This window comes from Diceros bicornis, chromosome 4 (assembly GCF_020826845.1).
Source record: "Diceros bicornis minor isolate mBicDic1 chromosome 4, mDicBic1.mat.cur, whole genome shotgun sequence".
Lineage (NCBI taxonomy): Eukaryota > Metazoa > Chordata > Mammalia > Perissodactyla > Rhinocerotidae > Diceros > Diceros bicornis.
Genome location: NC_080743.1, coordinates 69,785,231 through 69,802,841, shown reverse-complemented (window position 1 = coordinate 69,802,841; position 17,611 = coordinate 69,785,231). Strand labels below are relative to the sequence as shown.

The 17,611-nt window shown below is 38.3% G+C and overlaps 1 protein-coding gene across 1 annotated transcript in view; it reads left to right on the top strand.

Moving 5' to 3' along the window:
- RGS5 (regulator of G protein signaling 5) overlaps positions 1–17,289 on the top strand; it is a 49,439-nt gene extending 32,150 nt beyond the window's left edge. Inside the window, exons 3-5 of the mRNA XM_058539710.1 lie at positions 562–623; positions 11,256–11,422; positions 15,540–17,289. Coding sequence (XP_058395693.1) covers positions 562–623; positions 11,256–11,422; positions 15,540–15,701 — 391 coding nt within the window. The 3' untranslated portion in view covers positions 15,702–17,289. The remainder of the gene's footprint in view (positions 1–561; positions 624–11,255; positions 11,423–15,539) is intronic.
- Positions 17,290–17,611: the final 322 nt, after the last annotated feature.

Genomic DNA, 17,611 nt, shown 5'->3' with positions numbered 1-17,611 from the left:
GCACTCAGATTTTTTAAAATGTAGACTTACTATGATCACATTCCCAACATGAGGCAGCATCACACGTACCATCGTGTAGCAGCTGTAATGAGATGGCCTTGGGAGGAGGATGTGGAATCAAACGCACTTTGCTGATTAAATCAGGTGGTTCAAGCGCAGCAGTGGTGAGGCAAAGAACGTGAGTTTGATCCCTGGAGTGGGACAACAGGATTTCCTTCAGTTACATTTGGAAAGAGGACCACAATCTGAGGTACTGTCATGGAATATACAAGAATACCAAGACATAGCTTCATGACAAATAGACTCTACTTCTAAAAAGGGACAGATCTAATGAAATTGTTCCAAAAGAGATGAAGATAGGTGATATAGATGTCTGAAAGCAAATCCAGCTCATCAAACCCAACTGTTAGAAAGAAAACAATTCTAACTCCCTTGTCCTGAGTATGGGTGGGTCATTGGTTGTATCATTTCTAAGAAAAGCAGGTCCAAGTCATTGCTGGTAGATGTAGCTAACTCCCTTCTTATGGCCATCATGTTTTTCTTTCTTGATTCTTGATTTAGACCCTCGCTGGATGAGGTCCTGCAGTGGCGTGAGTCCCTGGACAAGCTCCTGCAGAACAACTGTAAGTTCACGTTTTCTTTTATAAAGGTCAGGGGAGGGACGGAGGCAAAATACACCTGTGTGTTGCCCATGTCCTTCTTCCCCAGTGTTGACATTTCTTCAGGTTTTCAAAGTGGTCTCAACAAGGGAAGGGTGCCAAGGGAGTGTGGTTATCCAGCTCATCAGAAGAAAGTCAACTGCACTGTGGGAGAATGTGAAAATAAGGTTTCCTGAGGACTCAGGATTGCGGGTTGTGTTCCCATCTGTCCTGCTTACTAGTGTGAGCCAGAGCGAGTGGCTTGACCTGTGTGCTTCTTAATATATTTGTCAGTAAAATAGAGATACTGCCTTTTCCAGCTTAGCCTCTAACGGCTTGATAAGGATTAGATATAGCTGTGTAAAGATCATTGGACCATGAGACATGGGCTGGGTAGTATGTCCTAGTTCAAACTGCTCTTACTTGCTTTTGTGACTTGACATGGATTGTTATCTCCCTTAGCCTCAGTTTCCTCTTCTGGCAGCATGCCTGTTATATCTTCATTCGAGACATAACAAAAGTGCCAGCAAGAACTCCTTTCCAAGCTAATAGCAATACACCTGAGCACTACTTGCCTGTTCCCTAATCCAAAATCCTTACTGATTCTCAAGGCCTACAGTATCAAGTTCAAATTTCCAATATTTAAGATTCTCCATGATAACTATATGGCTGGTCTGCAGTCAAACTGAAGTGTTCTCCTCTCCATATAGGATTTCTACATTAATTCCTTTGGCTGGAATACTTTGTATTCATATCTCTACCTGTTGAAATTCTCCCTTTCCTATAAAAGCAAATCTAAATACTAAATGCCTAGTCTTCCTTGACCATCCAGAATGATTTATATCCCCTCTGAGCTTCCAGAGCCATTGTCTGCACATCTTTTATGCCACTTAATACCTGCTACATTATCCTCTGATCCTAGACGTCTCCCTCCTATGATAGATTATAAACTCATTGACAGCCAGAGGTTAGTCTTCTTGATCTGGATAATTTCACAATAAGAAGTGCACAGTATGGGGAAAATAAATATTTGTTGAATAGTTCACTCTAAAAATATAATTCAGTGTAAGATCTCCAACTCATAGTTCTCCATCTTCACCACAAGAATGGAATATGAAACTTTGCTAGATACTTTGCAAAAATAGGGATTTAAAAAACATTTCTCACAGGACCATCATGATTAATAGCCACAGAGTAAATAACAAAGAATGTATGTTGAATTGTATATGAACATTTTTTATGTCTTGTTTTTGGTGGGGTAAGCTTCTGCTTATCTGTGATAGAATAAATATCTTATATTTGGAGGCAGCACACCAAAGCCTTTAATTTGGAACTTTCTCAATCTTACACATTTTCGATTCTCTTTTTATTTCTTGTGCTAACTGGAGTACCCTGCCCTGATGCATATACAGCGTTCAATAAATGTTTATTGACTTAATGGGTGAATGAATGAATTCATTTTGCTTCTTGGATTCAGAAACTCCATGAGGTCAACTAAGAGAAAAATATTTATGTTTATCAATTGACTTATTTATTATCTTATACAGTGGTTTGGGGCCAATAGCAACCTGATAGAGTACAATTAAACTTGTAATCAAATCAATCAATAGTAATTAAATTAGTACATTAAGAATGCTAAGTACCCTGGACACAGGTATTTATTGCTATTATCAAGAAACTTGAGAATAAGCAGAACTATTTCCATGTTTTCAAAACCATTAAGAAGAATGATATATATTAATTGTTCATACATAATCCTTTTCAGTCACTCTAATCCTTAGGTTCATATGTTTCAGGCTTTTAGGGGGCAGAGAGCTATTGGGATAAGAAAGATAGGGGTAGAAGTTAAGCCAGATGTGGTTAGTGTTAACACTTTAGCATTTTTTGAGGGACTGAAGTCTTTCAGCTTGCAAATAGATGATGACCATGGTGTGAGCTGGAGGCCTGAGATTCTCACAGTAATATTTCCTACTCCTTAGAGGGGAAAATATATATGCATGTGTGTGTGTTTGTGTAAATATATATAATGTTCACAGTATTTAATTTAATTATATATAATATTTGAAAATATATATGCACATATATGTGGGTATATAGTATGTGTCTGTGTGTATATATAATCTTAAATTCCACATGATTATCCTCTTAAGTAATTAATATTTTTAAGACTTGGGCAATTAATTTCCCCAAGCAATAAATGAAAAAGCACTGGATAACTATTCTAGTCAAAATTCTTCCCTCGAAAGGGTGTCTAGCCATTCAAAGTAGCTCAAGTGGAAAAGAGGTATGGATATAGAGATCTCACAGAAAAAAAAAAAAAAGAGGAGAGCTGTGCCGTGTGGGAGGTATGCCATTAATTAAGTAAGAGAGCCGCTCCCTTTCTCTGCCTCTATTTCTCTGTTCTTACTGTCTCTATTTCTCTGTTCTTACTGTCTCTCTCTTTTTCTTGATCTTTTCATTTCCCGTCTCGGTCTCTACGACTCTCCTTCTTGCTCTGTGTTTCTCTCTTGCCACTTTGTCTCTGTTCTCTGCTCCTCTCTGGCTATTCCCAGAGAAGGATTAGTGGAAGGTCAAGCATGCCCAAATAATTCTATTCCAACACGATTAACCTGCAGAAACAACATTTGACCTATTTGCCCAAACATCAGCTATTGTGCATCATGAATAACTTTAAGCCAAACTTTGGCAACTCACTTCTTATGAGATGTTATTTGAATCTGCTAAAACTAGTGGTCTACAACCATAAATATCTAACATGAGCTGTGATTGATGCAAAATAGGTAATGAAGAAAGAAACATTTGAGAAATATATGCATTTAAAACTTCACAATCCCTTCTTGCATATTTGATTTGATAAAGTAAACCATTTAATCTTGAGGAGTGGCATCTTTGTTGATTTATAAGGAACCTTAGGTGTTCTCTCGTTCCAATGTAGGATATTGACTTTCACAATTGATATAGTTCCCCGAGCATTCCTTAAATCCACATTTTTCTTAGTTTTTCTTGAGTGGAAATGAAATCAATTGATACCAGATCTCTAAAAAAGTAAGACAATTAAGCTGATACTCAATCTTTTCTTTTCTAGCTAACAAGATTCTTCTCACCTTTCCTGGTTTTTTAAAATCATTTTTAATCATCCAGTATATTTGACTCTGTTCTGAAAGCACATCAATTTCTTACATGCTTTGTCTTCAGGTCTATAGCTGGCACCACCTGTTTTCATTTAGTAGGTCCATGGGGCACATAACCAGTGTGTTGTTCTTTAAACACAAATAGATTGCACATGGGAGTTTAAATAAGACAGTGACATTGAACTCCTCCATGTGACTGTCTTTAACAGTATAGGAAGAATAAAACACAATCCGGCAGCAGTAAAGTTTTCATGTGGATTCCTTTTTCCCAGGAATTCCAAAAGGTCAGAATATTTCCTTGAGACACCCTTGAGATTTGAACTCTTCCATGGGGAATGGAATAGCCTGGATCTGGGCTCGTTTTTTTGTTTCTATGTTTGCATTCTCCTTCTGCTTCTCTCTCTCTCTTTATTTTATTTTATTGGGGTCATATTGGCTTACAACGTTGTGTAGATTTCAGATGTACATCACTGTATTTCAGTTTCTGTATAGACTGCATCGTGTCCACCACCAACAGTCACGTTTTTATCTGTCACCATACATATGTGCGCCTTTACCCCTTTCACCCTGTCCTCATCCCCTTCTCCTCTGGTAACCACTAATCTATTCTCCTTACCCATGTGTTTGTTTGTCTTCCACATATGAGTGGAATCATATGGTATTTGTCTTGTTCTGTCTGACTTATTTCGCTCAGCATAATACCCTCAAGGCCCATCCATATTGTTGCAAATGGTACAATTTTGTGGTTTTTTTTTTTTTTGGTGAGGAAGATTCTCCCCGAGCTAACATCTGTGCCAGTCTTCCTCTATTTTGTATGTGGGACTCCGCCACAGCATGGCTTGATGAGCAGTGTGTAGGTCAGTGCCGGGGATCTGAACCCACGAACTCTGGGCTGCCAAAGCAGAGCGTGCCAACTTAACCACTACACCACCAGTCCAGCCCAATTTTGTCTTTTTTTTTTTTTTATGGCTGGGTAATATTCCATTGTATATGTATACCACATCTTCTTTATCCATTTATCCACTGTTGGGCACTTGGGTTGCTTCCACATCTTGGCTACTGTGAATAATGCTGTGATGAACATAGGGGTGCATATATCTTTTTTTATTGTTGATTTCATGTTCTTTGGATAAATACCCAGTAGTGGGATAGCTGGATCATATAGTATTTCTAATTTTAATTTTTTGAGAAATCTCCATACTGTTTTCCATAGTGGCTGCACCAGTTTGCAGTTCCACCAGCAGCATACAAGGGTTCCCTTTCTCCACATCCTCTCAAACATTTGTTGTTTTTTGTCTTGGTGATTATAGCCATTCTGACCAGTGTAAGGTGATATCTCATTGCTGTTTTGATTTGCATTTCCGTAATAATCAGTGATATTGAACATTGTTTCATGAGTCTGTTGGCCATCTGTATATCTTCTTTGGAAAAATGCCTGTTCATATCCTCTGCCATTTTTTGATTGGGTTGTTTGTTTTTTTGTTGTTGAGTTGTATGAGTTCTTTATAGATTTTGGAAATTAACTCCTTGTTGGATATACGATTTGCAAACATTTTCTCCCAGTTGGTGGGTTGTCTTTTCATTTTGTTGATGGTTTCCTTTGCCTTGCAGAAGCTTTTTAGTCTGATGTAGTCTCACTTGTTTATTTTTTCTTTTATTTTGCTTGCCTGAGCAGACATGGTATTTGAAAAGATGCTGCTAAGACCAATGTCAAAGAGTGTACTGCCTATGTTTTCTTCTAGGAGTTTTATGGTTTCAGGTCTTACATTCAAGTCTTTAATCCATTTTGAGTTAATTTTTGTGTGTGGTGTAAGGTAATGGTCTACTTTCATTCTTTTGCATGTGGCTGTCCAGTTTTCCCAACATGGTTTATTGAAGAGACTTTTCTTTCTCCATTGTATGCTCTTGGCTCCTTTGTCAAAGATTAGCTGTCCATAGATGTGTGGTTTTATTTCTGGGCTTTCAATTCTGCTCCCTTGATCTGTGTATCTGTTTTTCTGCCAGTACCATGCTGTTTTGATTACGATAGCTTTGTAGTATATTTTGAAGTCAAGGATTGTGATACCTCCAGCTTTGTTCTTTTTTCTCAGGATTGCTTTGGCTAGTCAAGGTCTTTTGTTGTTGCATATAAATTTTAGGATTCTTTGTTCTAATTCCATGAAGAATGCCATTGGGATACTGATTGGGATTGCATTGAATCTGTAGATTGCTTTAGGTAATATGGACATTTTAACCATGTTTATTCTTCTAATCCATGGGCATGAAATATCTTTCTATTTCTTTACATCTTCTTTGATTTCTTTCAATAATGTCTTATAGTTTTCAGTGAATAGGGTCTTTCACCTCCTTGGTTAAATTTATTCCTAGGTATTTTATTCTTTTTGTTGCAATCGTAAATGGGATTGTATTCTTGATTTCTCTTTCTGCTAGTTCATTGTTAGTGTATAGAAATGCAACTGAATTTTGTATGTTGATTTTGTACCCTGCAACTTTCCTGTGTTTGCTGATTATTTCTAAAAGTTTTTTTGGTGGATTTGTTAGGGTTTTCTGTGTATAGAATTGTGTCATCCACAGATAGTGACAGCTTTACTTCTTCTTTTCCTATTTAGATCCCTTTTCTTTCTTTTTCTTGCCTAATTGCTCTGACTACAACTTCCAGTACTATGTTGAATAAGAGTGGCGAGAGTGGACATCCTTGTCTTGGTCCTGTGTTCAGAGGACTAACTTATAGTTTTTCACCACCCGGTCTCTTTGGTTTTCAATAATCTCTGTTTTCTTTTCTGGCTCATATTTATCATTATCTTACTCACTGGCAGCCACAAGTTCCTTTAAAGGAATAATTATAATAATAAAAGCAATAGCTTACATTTATTATTTATCATGTGCCAGGCACTGTCCCAAGCACTTTGCATACATTTGCTTATTTAATGATTGCAATAATTTTAGAATTTAGGTACAATAACAATCTCTATTTTTCAGAAAAGGAAACTGAGGCACAGAGAGGTTAGGAAACTTGCCCCTGAAATAAAATATTACAACAATAGCAAAATCAGTAAATTTATTTTTCTTTAAAGTTTGTGTTCTTCAGTTCTGTGACTTGGGAGAAAATGCTCCCCTAAATGGGTCTTATTTAGTTTAGCGCAAACCTCTATTAAATGTTAGGCACACAGATTTAGACGAGGAGGTGGGATGAGAAAGAATGGCAAAGATAATTGCCACTTAAGAATGCTAAGTACCCTGGATACAGGTATTTAGGTATACAGGTATTAAACTCAACTGTTGAACTCAAAGAATTAACAGCCTCCTGGAAAAGATAGCCATAAAAGCAAATAATTCCAAAAAAAGGACAGAAAGTAATCTCTTCTCTCATAACGATAAAAATCCTCAAGAGCAAGTGGAGGGTAGTGGTTAAAGATTACCTCACGTGTGAGGCAACGTTTGAGTTGGGTTTTTTTTTTTTTTTTTTTTTTTTGTGAGGAGATCAGCCCTGAGCTAACATCCGCCAATCCTCCTCTTTTTTTTTTTTTTGCTGAGGAAGACGGCCCTGGGCCAACATCCGTGCCCATCTTCCTCCACTCTACATGGGACGCCGCCACAGCATGGCTTACCAAGCAGTGCGTCGGTGCGCGCCCGGGATCCGAACCAGCGAACCCCGGGCCGCCGCAGCGGAGCGCACGCACCTAACCGCTTGCGCCACCGGGCCGGCCCCTGAGTTGGGTTTTGAATGATGATAAAGATTAATTTTAAATTGGGTGTGAATAATAATGATGAAAGCTAGCATTTATTGAGCTATCATTGTGTTCAATGCCATGTAAGAGCTTTATGTGAATTATTTAATCTTTACAACAACCTATCAGGTAGGTTCCATTATTATCTCCGTTTAACAGATGAGGTAACTGAGGCTCAGAGAGGTTAGATAACTTCCCCAAGTTACTATAGCAATGTAGTGTGCCAGGATCCATCCCCAGGCAATCTTGACTCTAGAGCCCATGCTTTGAACCAGGAAGCTATGTAATGGTACTTATCAATAATATTTCACTATTTTTCCCCTAGGAGAAGAGATTTATGCTAGTCTAGTTTTCAATATTTTTCCTTATATCAATCTGACTTAGATTTGTCAACCACACCTTTTATTTTCAAAGTGGGTTTATAGATGGTTTCGTTTTGTTCTTTGGTAGGGCTGCTACTCTATTTTACATGAATGTCAAAAGTGACAACTGGGGCTGGCCCCATGGCCTAGCGGTTAAGTTTAGCATGCTTTGCTTCAGTGGCCCGGGTTCACGGGTTCGGATCCTGGGCGAAGAGCTACACTACTTGTCAGCCATGCTGTGTTGGTGATCCACATATAAAATAGAGGAAGATTGGCACAGATGTTAGCTCAGGGCTAATCTTCCTTGGCAAAAAAAAAAAAAAAGTGACATCACACATTAGGGCCAGCTCTGGAATTATAATGTGGGTCACAAGCTAGAGTGTTTTCACCAGACCAGAGGATCAGGTGGGTTTCATTTGCTTCCTAGGGAGGGGACGCCTGAAGAGGTGTGTTGAGAGGTATACTGAGGCTCTGTGCAGGCTCAGCAGGGAAGTATGTGGTGATTTATCAGGGATGTGTGCTGGGGGCTCTACTGTGGTGTGGAGTGGGCAGGGGAATGGGGTAGGGCAAGGAAGACATGTGTGTTCCTTGCAGAGTAAAGACATTTGGCCTGGAGTCTATTTGACTCTGACACAAGAGGACTTCCTCAGGGGTAATGGGAATTCAACAGGAAAATTCTCCGAGGAATGGACCAGTAGAAAACCAGAGGTTAAAGGGGAAAAAGTATCTAGAAAGTGGATTTAGAGGGTCCTAATGAGGGTCCCTCCAAAGAATCCTCAAAAGCCAGATGTGAGAAAGCTTTAATCATCTCCCAGACCAATAGAGTGTAAAGCCATTTTATGAGTCTTGTTTTACAGTCTGTATATTGACAAAAAGCCTTAAAATAATACTGTGGAATTCAATGAGAGTGATGAAACCAGTACCCAGGAAATGGGCTCACTGCACTGGAAAGTTATTTTCCAAGCTCATTCCCTGGATACGTGGTAAATGTTAACGTTGTTGTGGAATCCTGGCAAGTGTCCTCAGGTCATAAACAATAATGTTTGGGTGGACTGGGATTATATCTCTACCTTCTACGAATAAGTGGAATGAGTGATTCAGAGTGCCTGATAGGTTGTGGGGAAACTGGGCTAATGAGAACAAATTGGCCACAGACTTATTGAGTATAACTTAATGAAGTTATTATTTCCTCCACAATCTTAGTTCCAGTTGTGTGGGAGCTCATAAGACTTCATTCCTGCTGTCATTTCCTGGCAGCTAGAAGGTGCCTAGGAATTTTTCCATTTTGACAGAGACTACCTTTGTTTAAGAAACAATGAAAACTTGACACAGAGAGAATTAGGTATTATTTCTTATTTCAGCATCTATGTTGACTCCCGTGTCACTAAATTATAATAAATAGTGCTGGAAATATGGGCAGAGGGAGAGGGAAAATATAACTGATTTTATCCAGGGACATGTTATCAAATGGTCTTAAAGTAATTCTTCTAGCTAGGTTTCTAGAAAAAATTGTTTATCATACCTACCATTGCTCCCAGTTGTATTTTCAGGTGTTGATCAATAAAAAATGATTTTAGGGCAGGAACAGGGAGAGGGGATTAAAGTGCAAAGTGTCTTGTTTGGATCCAGAAATCGCTGGTGGCCTTAATCCAAGTTAATTATCACTAGCCATTCTGTTTCTTTAGAATTGAATGTGATTGCAGGGGACTGTGAAGGGGATGAAGACAATAAAAATATATAGAGGGGCAATTGACAAAATGACAACCATACATCTCTGGTTTAATCATCACATGCATTTTGTCCATGTTGTATGAAATCAACAATGACTAATGAATGAAAATTTAGACTGTATGAAAAGGAGTGAGGACAAATATTCAAGGGAAAGGAAAATAGATTGAAATTAGGTCAAAGGAAATGAATTCAGAACATGAATATGTTCCCTAAGTAGAACTAATGGATTGTAGAAGTGTCTCCTGATAGGGGGCAACTTAGAGGAAAACTGGACCTTGATGTACTGGTGACAGTCAGTCCTGTCTTCTTCCCTGGGAGGGAGTGACATGCCAGGAACGTTACCGAGGATTGGCCTATAATTGTGATATAGTCTGTGGAAAACTAGAATTCTTCTCTTTCTCTGCTTCCTTTAGAAGTCTACTTTCTTTAGATAATAAATGGACATGGATTCTCTCTCTATAAATATGCATTTGTTAGAATTTTGGTTTTAATATACATATATATATATATAATCAGCTGTAAAAAGGAGGAAAAAATGGAAGCTACAGAGTGATTTTTCCTTTATTCCTCTCCAATGCCTTCCTACATCCTCAACTTACCTTCTACTCATCAACCACATTGGAGGTTAGAGCTGAAGGGGTAGGAAAGAAAAAGAAAACAAAAGGATCAGGCTCAAGAATCTCTAATATATATATTTGTATGTAGACGTAAATATGTATATAATATTAGATGCGTGTATTTTTTAAATTATAAGCTGAAGTCCATCCTACATGAGCAACAGTACCCTGAAAACAAAATCACAACAGTTATACTAAATCTAATATGCTTTAAAGACTGGTGTATAATTGATGGGCCTAGTAACTACTCTGCATGTGGTAACATCATTGGGCCCCTTCCCTCTCCTTCTTCAGGTCTCAAATTGAATGTCACTTCCTCATGGAGACCTTCCCTAACCCTAAAATGAGATTAGGATCCTTCTCTTACTCTGTTACTATCTTTCATATGATTTTTCCTTTGTTGTGTAAATGGTTTTTGTGTTTCTTCATTTTCTTTCTACTTCCCCCAGAATCTATAAGCTTCATTAGGGCAGGAACCATGTCTATTTTACTTACCATAGTGACTTATCATAATGCCTGGAACATAATATTTGTCCAAAAATCGTCTGTAGAAAGAAAAAAAAAGGATTGTAAGTAGTTTATACATGATAATTGACATCAGTATTACTTACACTGCCGAACCAAGTTTTAAATGTGTTTTTTTCTTTTTGGTAATTGATAAGTATCCAGAATGGCATTAGTGTTCATGGTATTCCTTGATACCATATACAGGTAAACCACCCAAATATGGGCTGCCTGGATTTGAATCCCAGCTCTGCCACTTACCAGCTGGTTAACTAACAGAAATTACTTGACCTCTCTGACCTCATTTGTAAAATTGGTATTGACAGCACCTGCCTCTTAGGTTTGTCATGAGGTGTAAATAAGTTATCATTTGAAAGGCTCTTATATATGTGACAGAAATATATAGTAAATAAGCTTAGGCTATAGAGCAGGATGTACTGGTTAGATAGATAGATAGATAGATAGATAGATAGATAGATAGATAGATAGATAAAACACACAAATAAATAAATAAATTTATTTTCCCACTGACTTTTCCTGCTAGATGGACTTGCCAGCTTCAAAAGTTTCCTGAAATCAGAATTCAGTGAGGAAAACCTTGAGTTCTGGATTGCCTGTGAGAATTACAAGAAGATCAAGTCCCCCGACAAGATGGCTGAGAAGGCAAAGAAAATTTACGAAGAATTCATCCAAGCGGAGGCTCCTAAGGAGGTTGGTCCTGATGGGGAGGTGGGTGAGTGTGGTCACTACGAGTCAGCTCAATGACTTCCCTGGCAGGATTTACATCTGCGGTACAACCTGCAGACAAACACTCCTCTGATTTGAGAATGGGCCACCTTTCTAAGCAGTGCAAAGGCAGAGCAATGTGGTCCAGCTGATGTGAACCTGAATCCTGTGGAGACCACTTTCAAGCAGTACGGGTCTCACTTCAGTAGCATGTCTTCTCAAGTGGGAACCATACTAGTTGTATGATCTTGGCTGAATCATTGAGTCTCTCTGAATTTAGTTTCCTTCTCTGTGAAAATGGGGATAATGAGGACTATTTTGCAAGGTTGTTGTGAGGATGAAGTTAAACAACAGATATGAAAACATACATCTCAATGTTTGAACTAATTAATGCCTAATGAGTATTCCTATCACCTATCTTTCCTCTCTTCTCCTCCCCTTCCCTTTCTTTTTCTTGAAAACTCTCTTTTTTTCCTCTACTCTTCTCTATCCTTTTGTTTCCCCCAAGCGTTTTCCATTTACACCCTAGTTGGGACAACAGAGTATCTACTCATGAAATTCAAATTATTACAAGATAACAGTGCCAGAGATGTTGGAAGACAATATACTGTTAATTGACCGCTAAAGATAAGATGTGTGTTGATTTCAAAGAAGCTTTGGGGTAGTTTATCTGTTCTTTGCTATTTATGAAACTGAATTGAAAGCCTTTTTGTGGAATTGAGGATGGCCTCAATAAGACCTGTTCATCATGTTTTGATCAGGTCACTCTCATTCCACATTGTTCCCCTTAGTCCAGTTTGGGCATTAAATATTTCATCAGGATTTGGAGTCCAGTACAGAGGTGATCTGAGCAAGCCTTGTAGGTAGGCAGTAATCTATGAAGATGATTCAAAAGGGAAAAATCCCCAATATCTCTGTTTTCCCGCACAGGTGCTCTAGACTCTTGGAGTTCCACCTTTTGATATTTATTCCTTTGGTTATGAATTACTCATCACTGATCCTTTTTAAAGGGTAAATATGTTTGAGTGGATGGACAAATTATATACCTTAATACCAACAGATGAGCTCGCTCCATGATGTAGGAAGTGGAGGTCAGGAGCTTGAGAGAATAGAATACCATGAGTCAAGGAGGAGAAAGTGAAAGAGCCATAGAAGGAAACTGATTGTCTTGCTGTGGAAATTAATCATCTTGCTGTGGAAATTAATTTGGGGATCCTCTCCAGATCTCCTGTTCTACTTCTCAGCCTCCCACCCCATGCACATATGTTAGCTTTCCCTGCTTCTGATGCCTTTTGTGCTGGGCTATCCTTCATCTGTTAGCATGGAATCTCTATTTATGATGTTATCAAGGAGATTAATTTAGTGTTAAACTTGACATACATTTCCTGACTTCAGCTAGACTCCCCAGTTCCAGCCTACCTTCCTGTCAACTTTATTCCTCTTCACAGATTTCTAGGATTTGCTGAAATATCTGCAAACAGATATTTCATCCAGACTATTGCTAGCTGCTTTGCGCTTTAGGAAAACATTGTTCTTAAGGTTCCTTATAACAACATTAGTGGTTATCATGAAAATATGAGACATTAAAAATGGAGTTTCAAAATAAATAAAACCCTAGCTGAGTTTCTGAGCTCTAGGAAAACACTGTTCTCAAGGTTCCTTATAAAATATTGGTGGTTATCATGAAAATATGAAACCTTAAAAATGGAGTTTCAAAATAAATAAAACCCTAACTGAGTTAATAGAACAAACAAATGGTGGCCCCCGATTATAAGAACCTATGGGCTCTAATTAAAATAATCTTGGCCTCAGTTCTCTGAGCTAGGCATCAGAGGAAATGTGAATCCGCTCCTGGCACATAATAAGCACTCAGTAAATATTTGTGAGGCGGATGGATGCAGATATCCCAACTCTAGACCTTTCTAGATTTGTGACTTCAAGTATCTAGCTAAAGCCCTCTGATCCTTGGTCCCCTTAACTATAAACATCTCACATATATGTATGTGTACCTAGAGTATGTTTAATACATTGTAGCTATTATTACTTAAAAAATTCCCCCAATCTTGTATTTTAACCTAAAAATTTATGATTTAATTTTGATAAGTAGCTGATTGATCTATATAAAAATTTACCCAGGCAAATAGTAATCTAACTTTTCTTTCTCTGAATATTCATCTCAGCTCTTTAATTTCAGGAACTGACAGAGAGATACAGCGGTAAGAATTGGAACTAAGATTTAAAAAAAGGGAAACGGCCAGATATAGTTCAATAAGTAGATAATTTGTACATTGCAAATTGCCATTTGACCATATTTAAAATTAATGAAATAATATTTTCCTGGCTCAGTATACAGGTGAATGTGTATCAGAACGATTCATTAGAAGAGGCTTATGCACAGAAAAATAATAAGCTAAATAGCTGCTATTAGCTGGTGGATACAACGTGTCAGAGAGTTTTTAAATGCACCACTTCTTTAAAACAATAAGATTAGGAGATATTTTTATAGTTTTTAGAAATTCAACCATTTTGAGTAAGGCTGCCTACCTAGCTTGGTATACATTTAATATAAAAGAAGAGGGAAGCATTGCTTTAGGATGGCGGAAAGAATAATAGACTGAGAAGCAAAAAATATACATTAAGGCTTCACCTCTGTCCGTCACTAGCTGTTTGTGGGCGTGTAACTTGACCTCTGTGGGCCTCGGAGTCTTCACGTGGAGAGGCCGGCATGGGACTACACCATCTCTGAGGCTGCGCCCAGGGCTGACTGGTCTTCCGCCAGGCCTGCGTAAAGCACACCGGCCCCCCTCACCTATGAAAAATCTTACCATAGCCTCAACTCACTCCATCCTGGACCTTCACACACAGCTCTCTCCTCCTGTATATTCTGGCCTGGTATTCCCCAATCATGCCTCCATCCCTGACTCTGACCTACAGCCACTCCATAATTCTCTGAGCCCAAATAGCTTTTCTTACCATCAATGATCTCTAGCAGCCCAAGAGAGAGCTGAAACATTTTCTAACGTTCTAGGTCAGAACCACTGGCTGATTTGGATTCGGTTTCTTTCCCTTTTACACTCAGATGGCTTAAGAGCGATGAAAGCATACAACGTGATGTACAATGATTCCTCTCAAATCATACTCAGGCAAGCCCATGCAGGCTGTATGCTGCACAACTCCAGGGGACCACGCACGTGGCCCCTAATACGAATGGTGTCCCCAGGTGTTGTGCAGTATAGTGGCACTGCACTCAGGACATGAAAGCCACAACGCCTTCCTATGCTGCAGTCCACTGGTTAAAAGCCACATTGCTGGGCTTTTGAATCTTCTCTACAACTTATGAGCTTGGGCAAATCACTTAACATTTCTGTTTCTCAATTCTAAAATGTAGATGTCAGTATGTGCCTCATAGAGTTGTAAAATTAAATGAGTTCATCAGCACAGTGCCTGTACAAGTAAAGTTCTCAGCGCAGTGCCTGCACTCAATAAATATTAGCTGCTATTTTTGTTATTATTCTGTCAGAACCACTGTTTCTTGGCTCATTTCAGGTAAAGACCAAGTTTCCTTGCTCTTCTGGAGCCAAGCAAAAGGTCCTGGATCCCTGGGCAGAATTCCTTTCTCCCTCTTCACTTTCTCCACTAGGCGTGAAACCAAATACCGTGGAAGGAAGATTGTGGGATTAGACATCGGGATATCTGGCTTCAAATTCTGAGTCTCTAGATCCAAATACACTTACTGGCTCTGTGACCTTGAGGAAGCCACTTAACCTTTATATATATATATATTTTCTCTCCTCCTACAAAAGAAAAGACTTATTCTTAGGGTTGAAGTGAGGATTAAATGAGGTATGTATGTGTTAGCTGCTGGTGGAGGGTGTGAAACCTGGTGGGTGTCTAACACTGGTTGGATCTTAATCTGGGTCATGCATTTGTTGGAGCATCAGTTGCCTTACCTCATTGCCTATAAAATAGAAATGGTATTTCTCACTTTTTATGACTGTCTTCCCCTCAGGTGTTTTGTTGGTGAGAAATTCCACTTCCTTTCCTGCCCCTCATCAAATCCTGCAACCTGGGCTGACTCGTGACTCTATTTCCTGGCCCACAGGTGAATATTGATCACTTCACGAAGGACATCACAATGAAGAACCTGGTGGAACCTTCCCTGAGCAGCTTTGATGTGGCACAGAAAAGAATCCATGCCCTGATGGAAAAGGATTCACTGCCTCGCTTTGTGCGCTCTGAGTTTTATCAGGAGTTAATCAAGTAGCAATTTGGTCTGGCTATGAGAATCATCCTGAGAGTTATTTCCTCCATAATAACCCTGTATTTTCCAGCAACCTACCTATCTTCCCATAGCAGCTTTGCTCAAAGATACCCCAACAGGGAAAATCCCAGGGAGTGTTGTTTATTCTTTTTGCCCACATTGTTTTGCATGTTTATTGTCTGAATGCCTTCCTTTCCCAGTTTCTTCTTCCTGCCCCATTCTTAATTAAGCTCTACTCAGTATGTGATTGTCAAACCCAATCAGATCACGGAAAAATTCTGCCTAAGTCAGGGAAATATAATATAAGAATATGATGTCATTGAATGTGAGTCCATAAGGTTTAGCTAATGGATCTCCACGTAAATTGGTCTGAAAAAGAATATGGATGTGGAAAGACCAATTTCAAGTGAGATTTATTGATCTCATTTGTTATTTTAATTCTGTTCCAGAGGGATCACCCCTCTAACTATTTCTGAACTCAGTTAGTAAAAGGTAGTAAGAATTTTAAGAAGTAGGCACTGTTTGATTTTTTAAGCAAATACATTATTTAAAATATTGATCTTCCCCTTAGAGCATCTTTGTGTTAGCTGGAAATTATAAACAAGAGATAAAACCATGAACATATTGTGTTTATACAAAATCAGTCTGAACACAATCCGTATCGATTCTTTCCTTATATACCTCCCTCATACCTTCCCCGTAAAGTTACCAAATTCTTTATTAAATCAGTGACCTAAGATTGACAATGGACTATTTTATAAATGTATCTGTGCCTCTAACGTGTAGGCCCAAAGTTTCAATTTTCAAATTATTTTAAATCCATGCGAGTATGAAATTCCAAAATTTTTAACTCCAATCATATAAAATAAAACAGTTGCTGTCCATTGCAGCAGTCTCTCACCTCAATATCAAGAGGTTTGTACACTGAAATGGGAAAATTCCGTCAAGCCTAAAATGGTTAATTGTCTTATGACGCCATCTGTTTGTTTAGTAAGTGACGATTTATCTTCAAAACACCAAATTATCTTTGAAAAAATTAATTTGATTACATGTAGAGGCTTTCTAAGTAGGATAGCGTTTTAAAGTACCGTGCATTTTGCAAAATAATGTGATCTTTTAGCACCCTCCGTCTTGCTGCCCTGTTTTGCTCCCTGTGGTAGTGAATTCTGCTTATCATCAAAGTGCACATTTAGACCCCAAACATGCCTCACACAGAGCCGACTGATAGGCCATGGTATTTTTTAGTAGGTTTAAACTTCTAATCCTGTATTTCATTATTATAAGTCTTTCTAGAATTTTTTTCTTATCTTTAGATTTGATTAAGTAATGATTTACATAATCTAGTAATAAAGAGAATCAAACTAAACTACGTATGAGGGTAACTAAGATCAGGATACTGAGTTAATTAAAAAAAAGAGAAAGTATTTTTTAAAGGATTAATAAAATTCTGAAATGTTTAAGTAGAAGATTACATTGTTTAGTCTTGTATTTCCTCCTTTGTTTCCCTTTTTCATTCACACACTCCTAGTTTCACATGTTTGTAGCACATTTATTCAGTTACTTCCTAAGAATATTAAAAGTGAAGCAACTATGTTACTGTATTCTTTGGGTAAACACTGACTGTGTTTGTTGGGTTTTCCTTATTTTTGTTATTTCAAAGGATAATATGCCCTTCCTGAATACTTGCCATTTCATATTCTGAAAATGGGTTGGAGTGACTGGGTCTGCTGCCAACAATTCCTAGTGTAGTATTTCATTCATTCATATTTGTCAGCATTGCTCACTTCAAAGAAACTCCATCATCAAGCAGTCGACAGCTAGGCCAGATCAACATTGTGAGCGTGAAGGAGAAGTTCTCACCATGTCCATTTGTATGGGAGTGACTAGCAACTCAGATCAAAAATTCCTGGCAC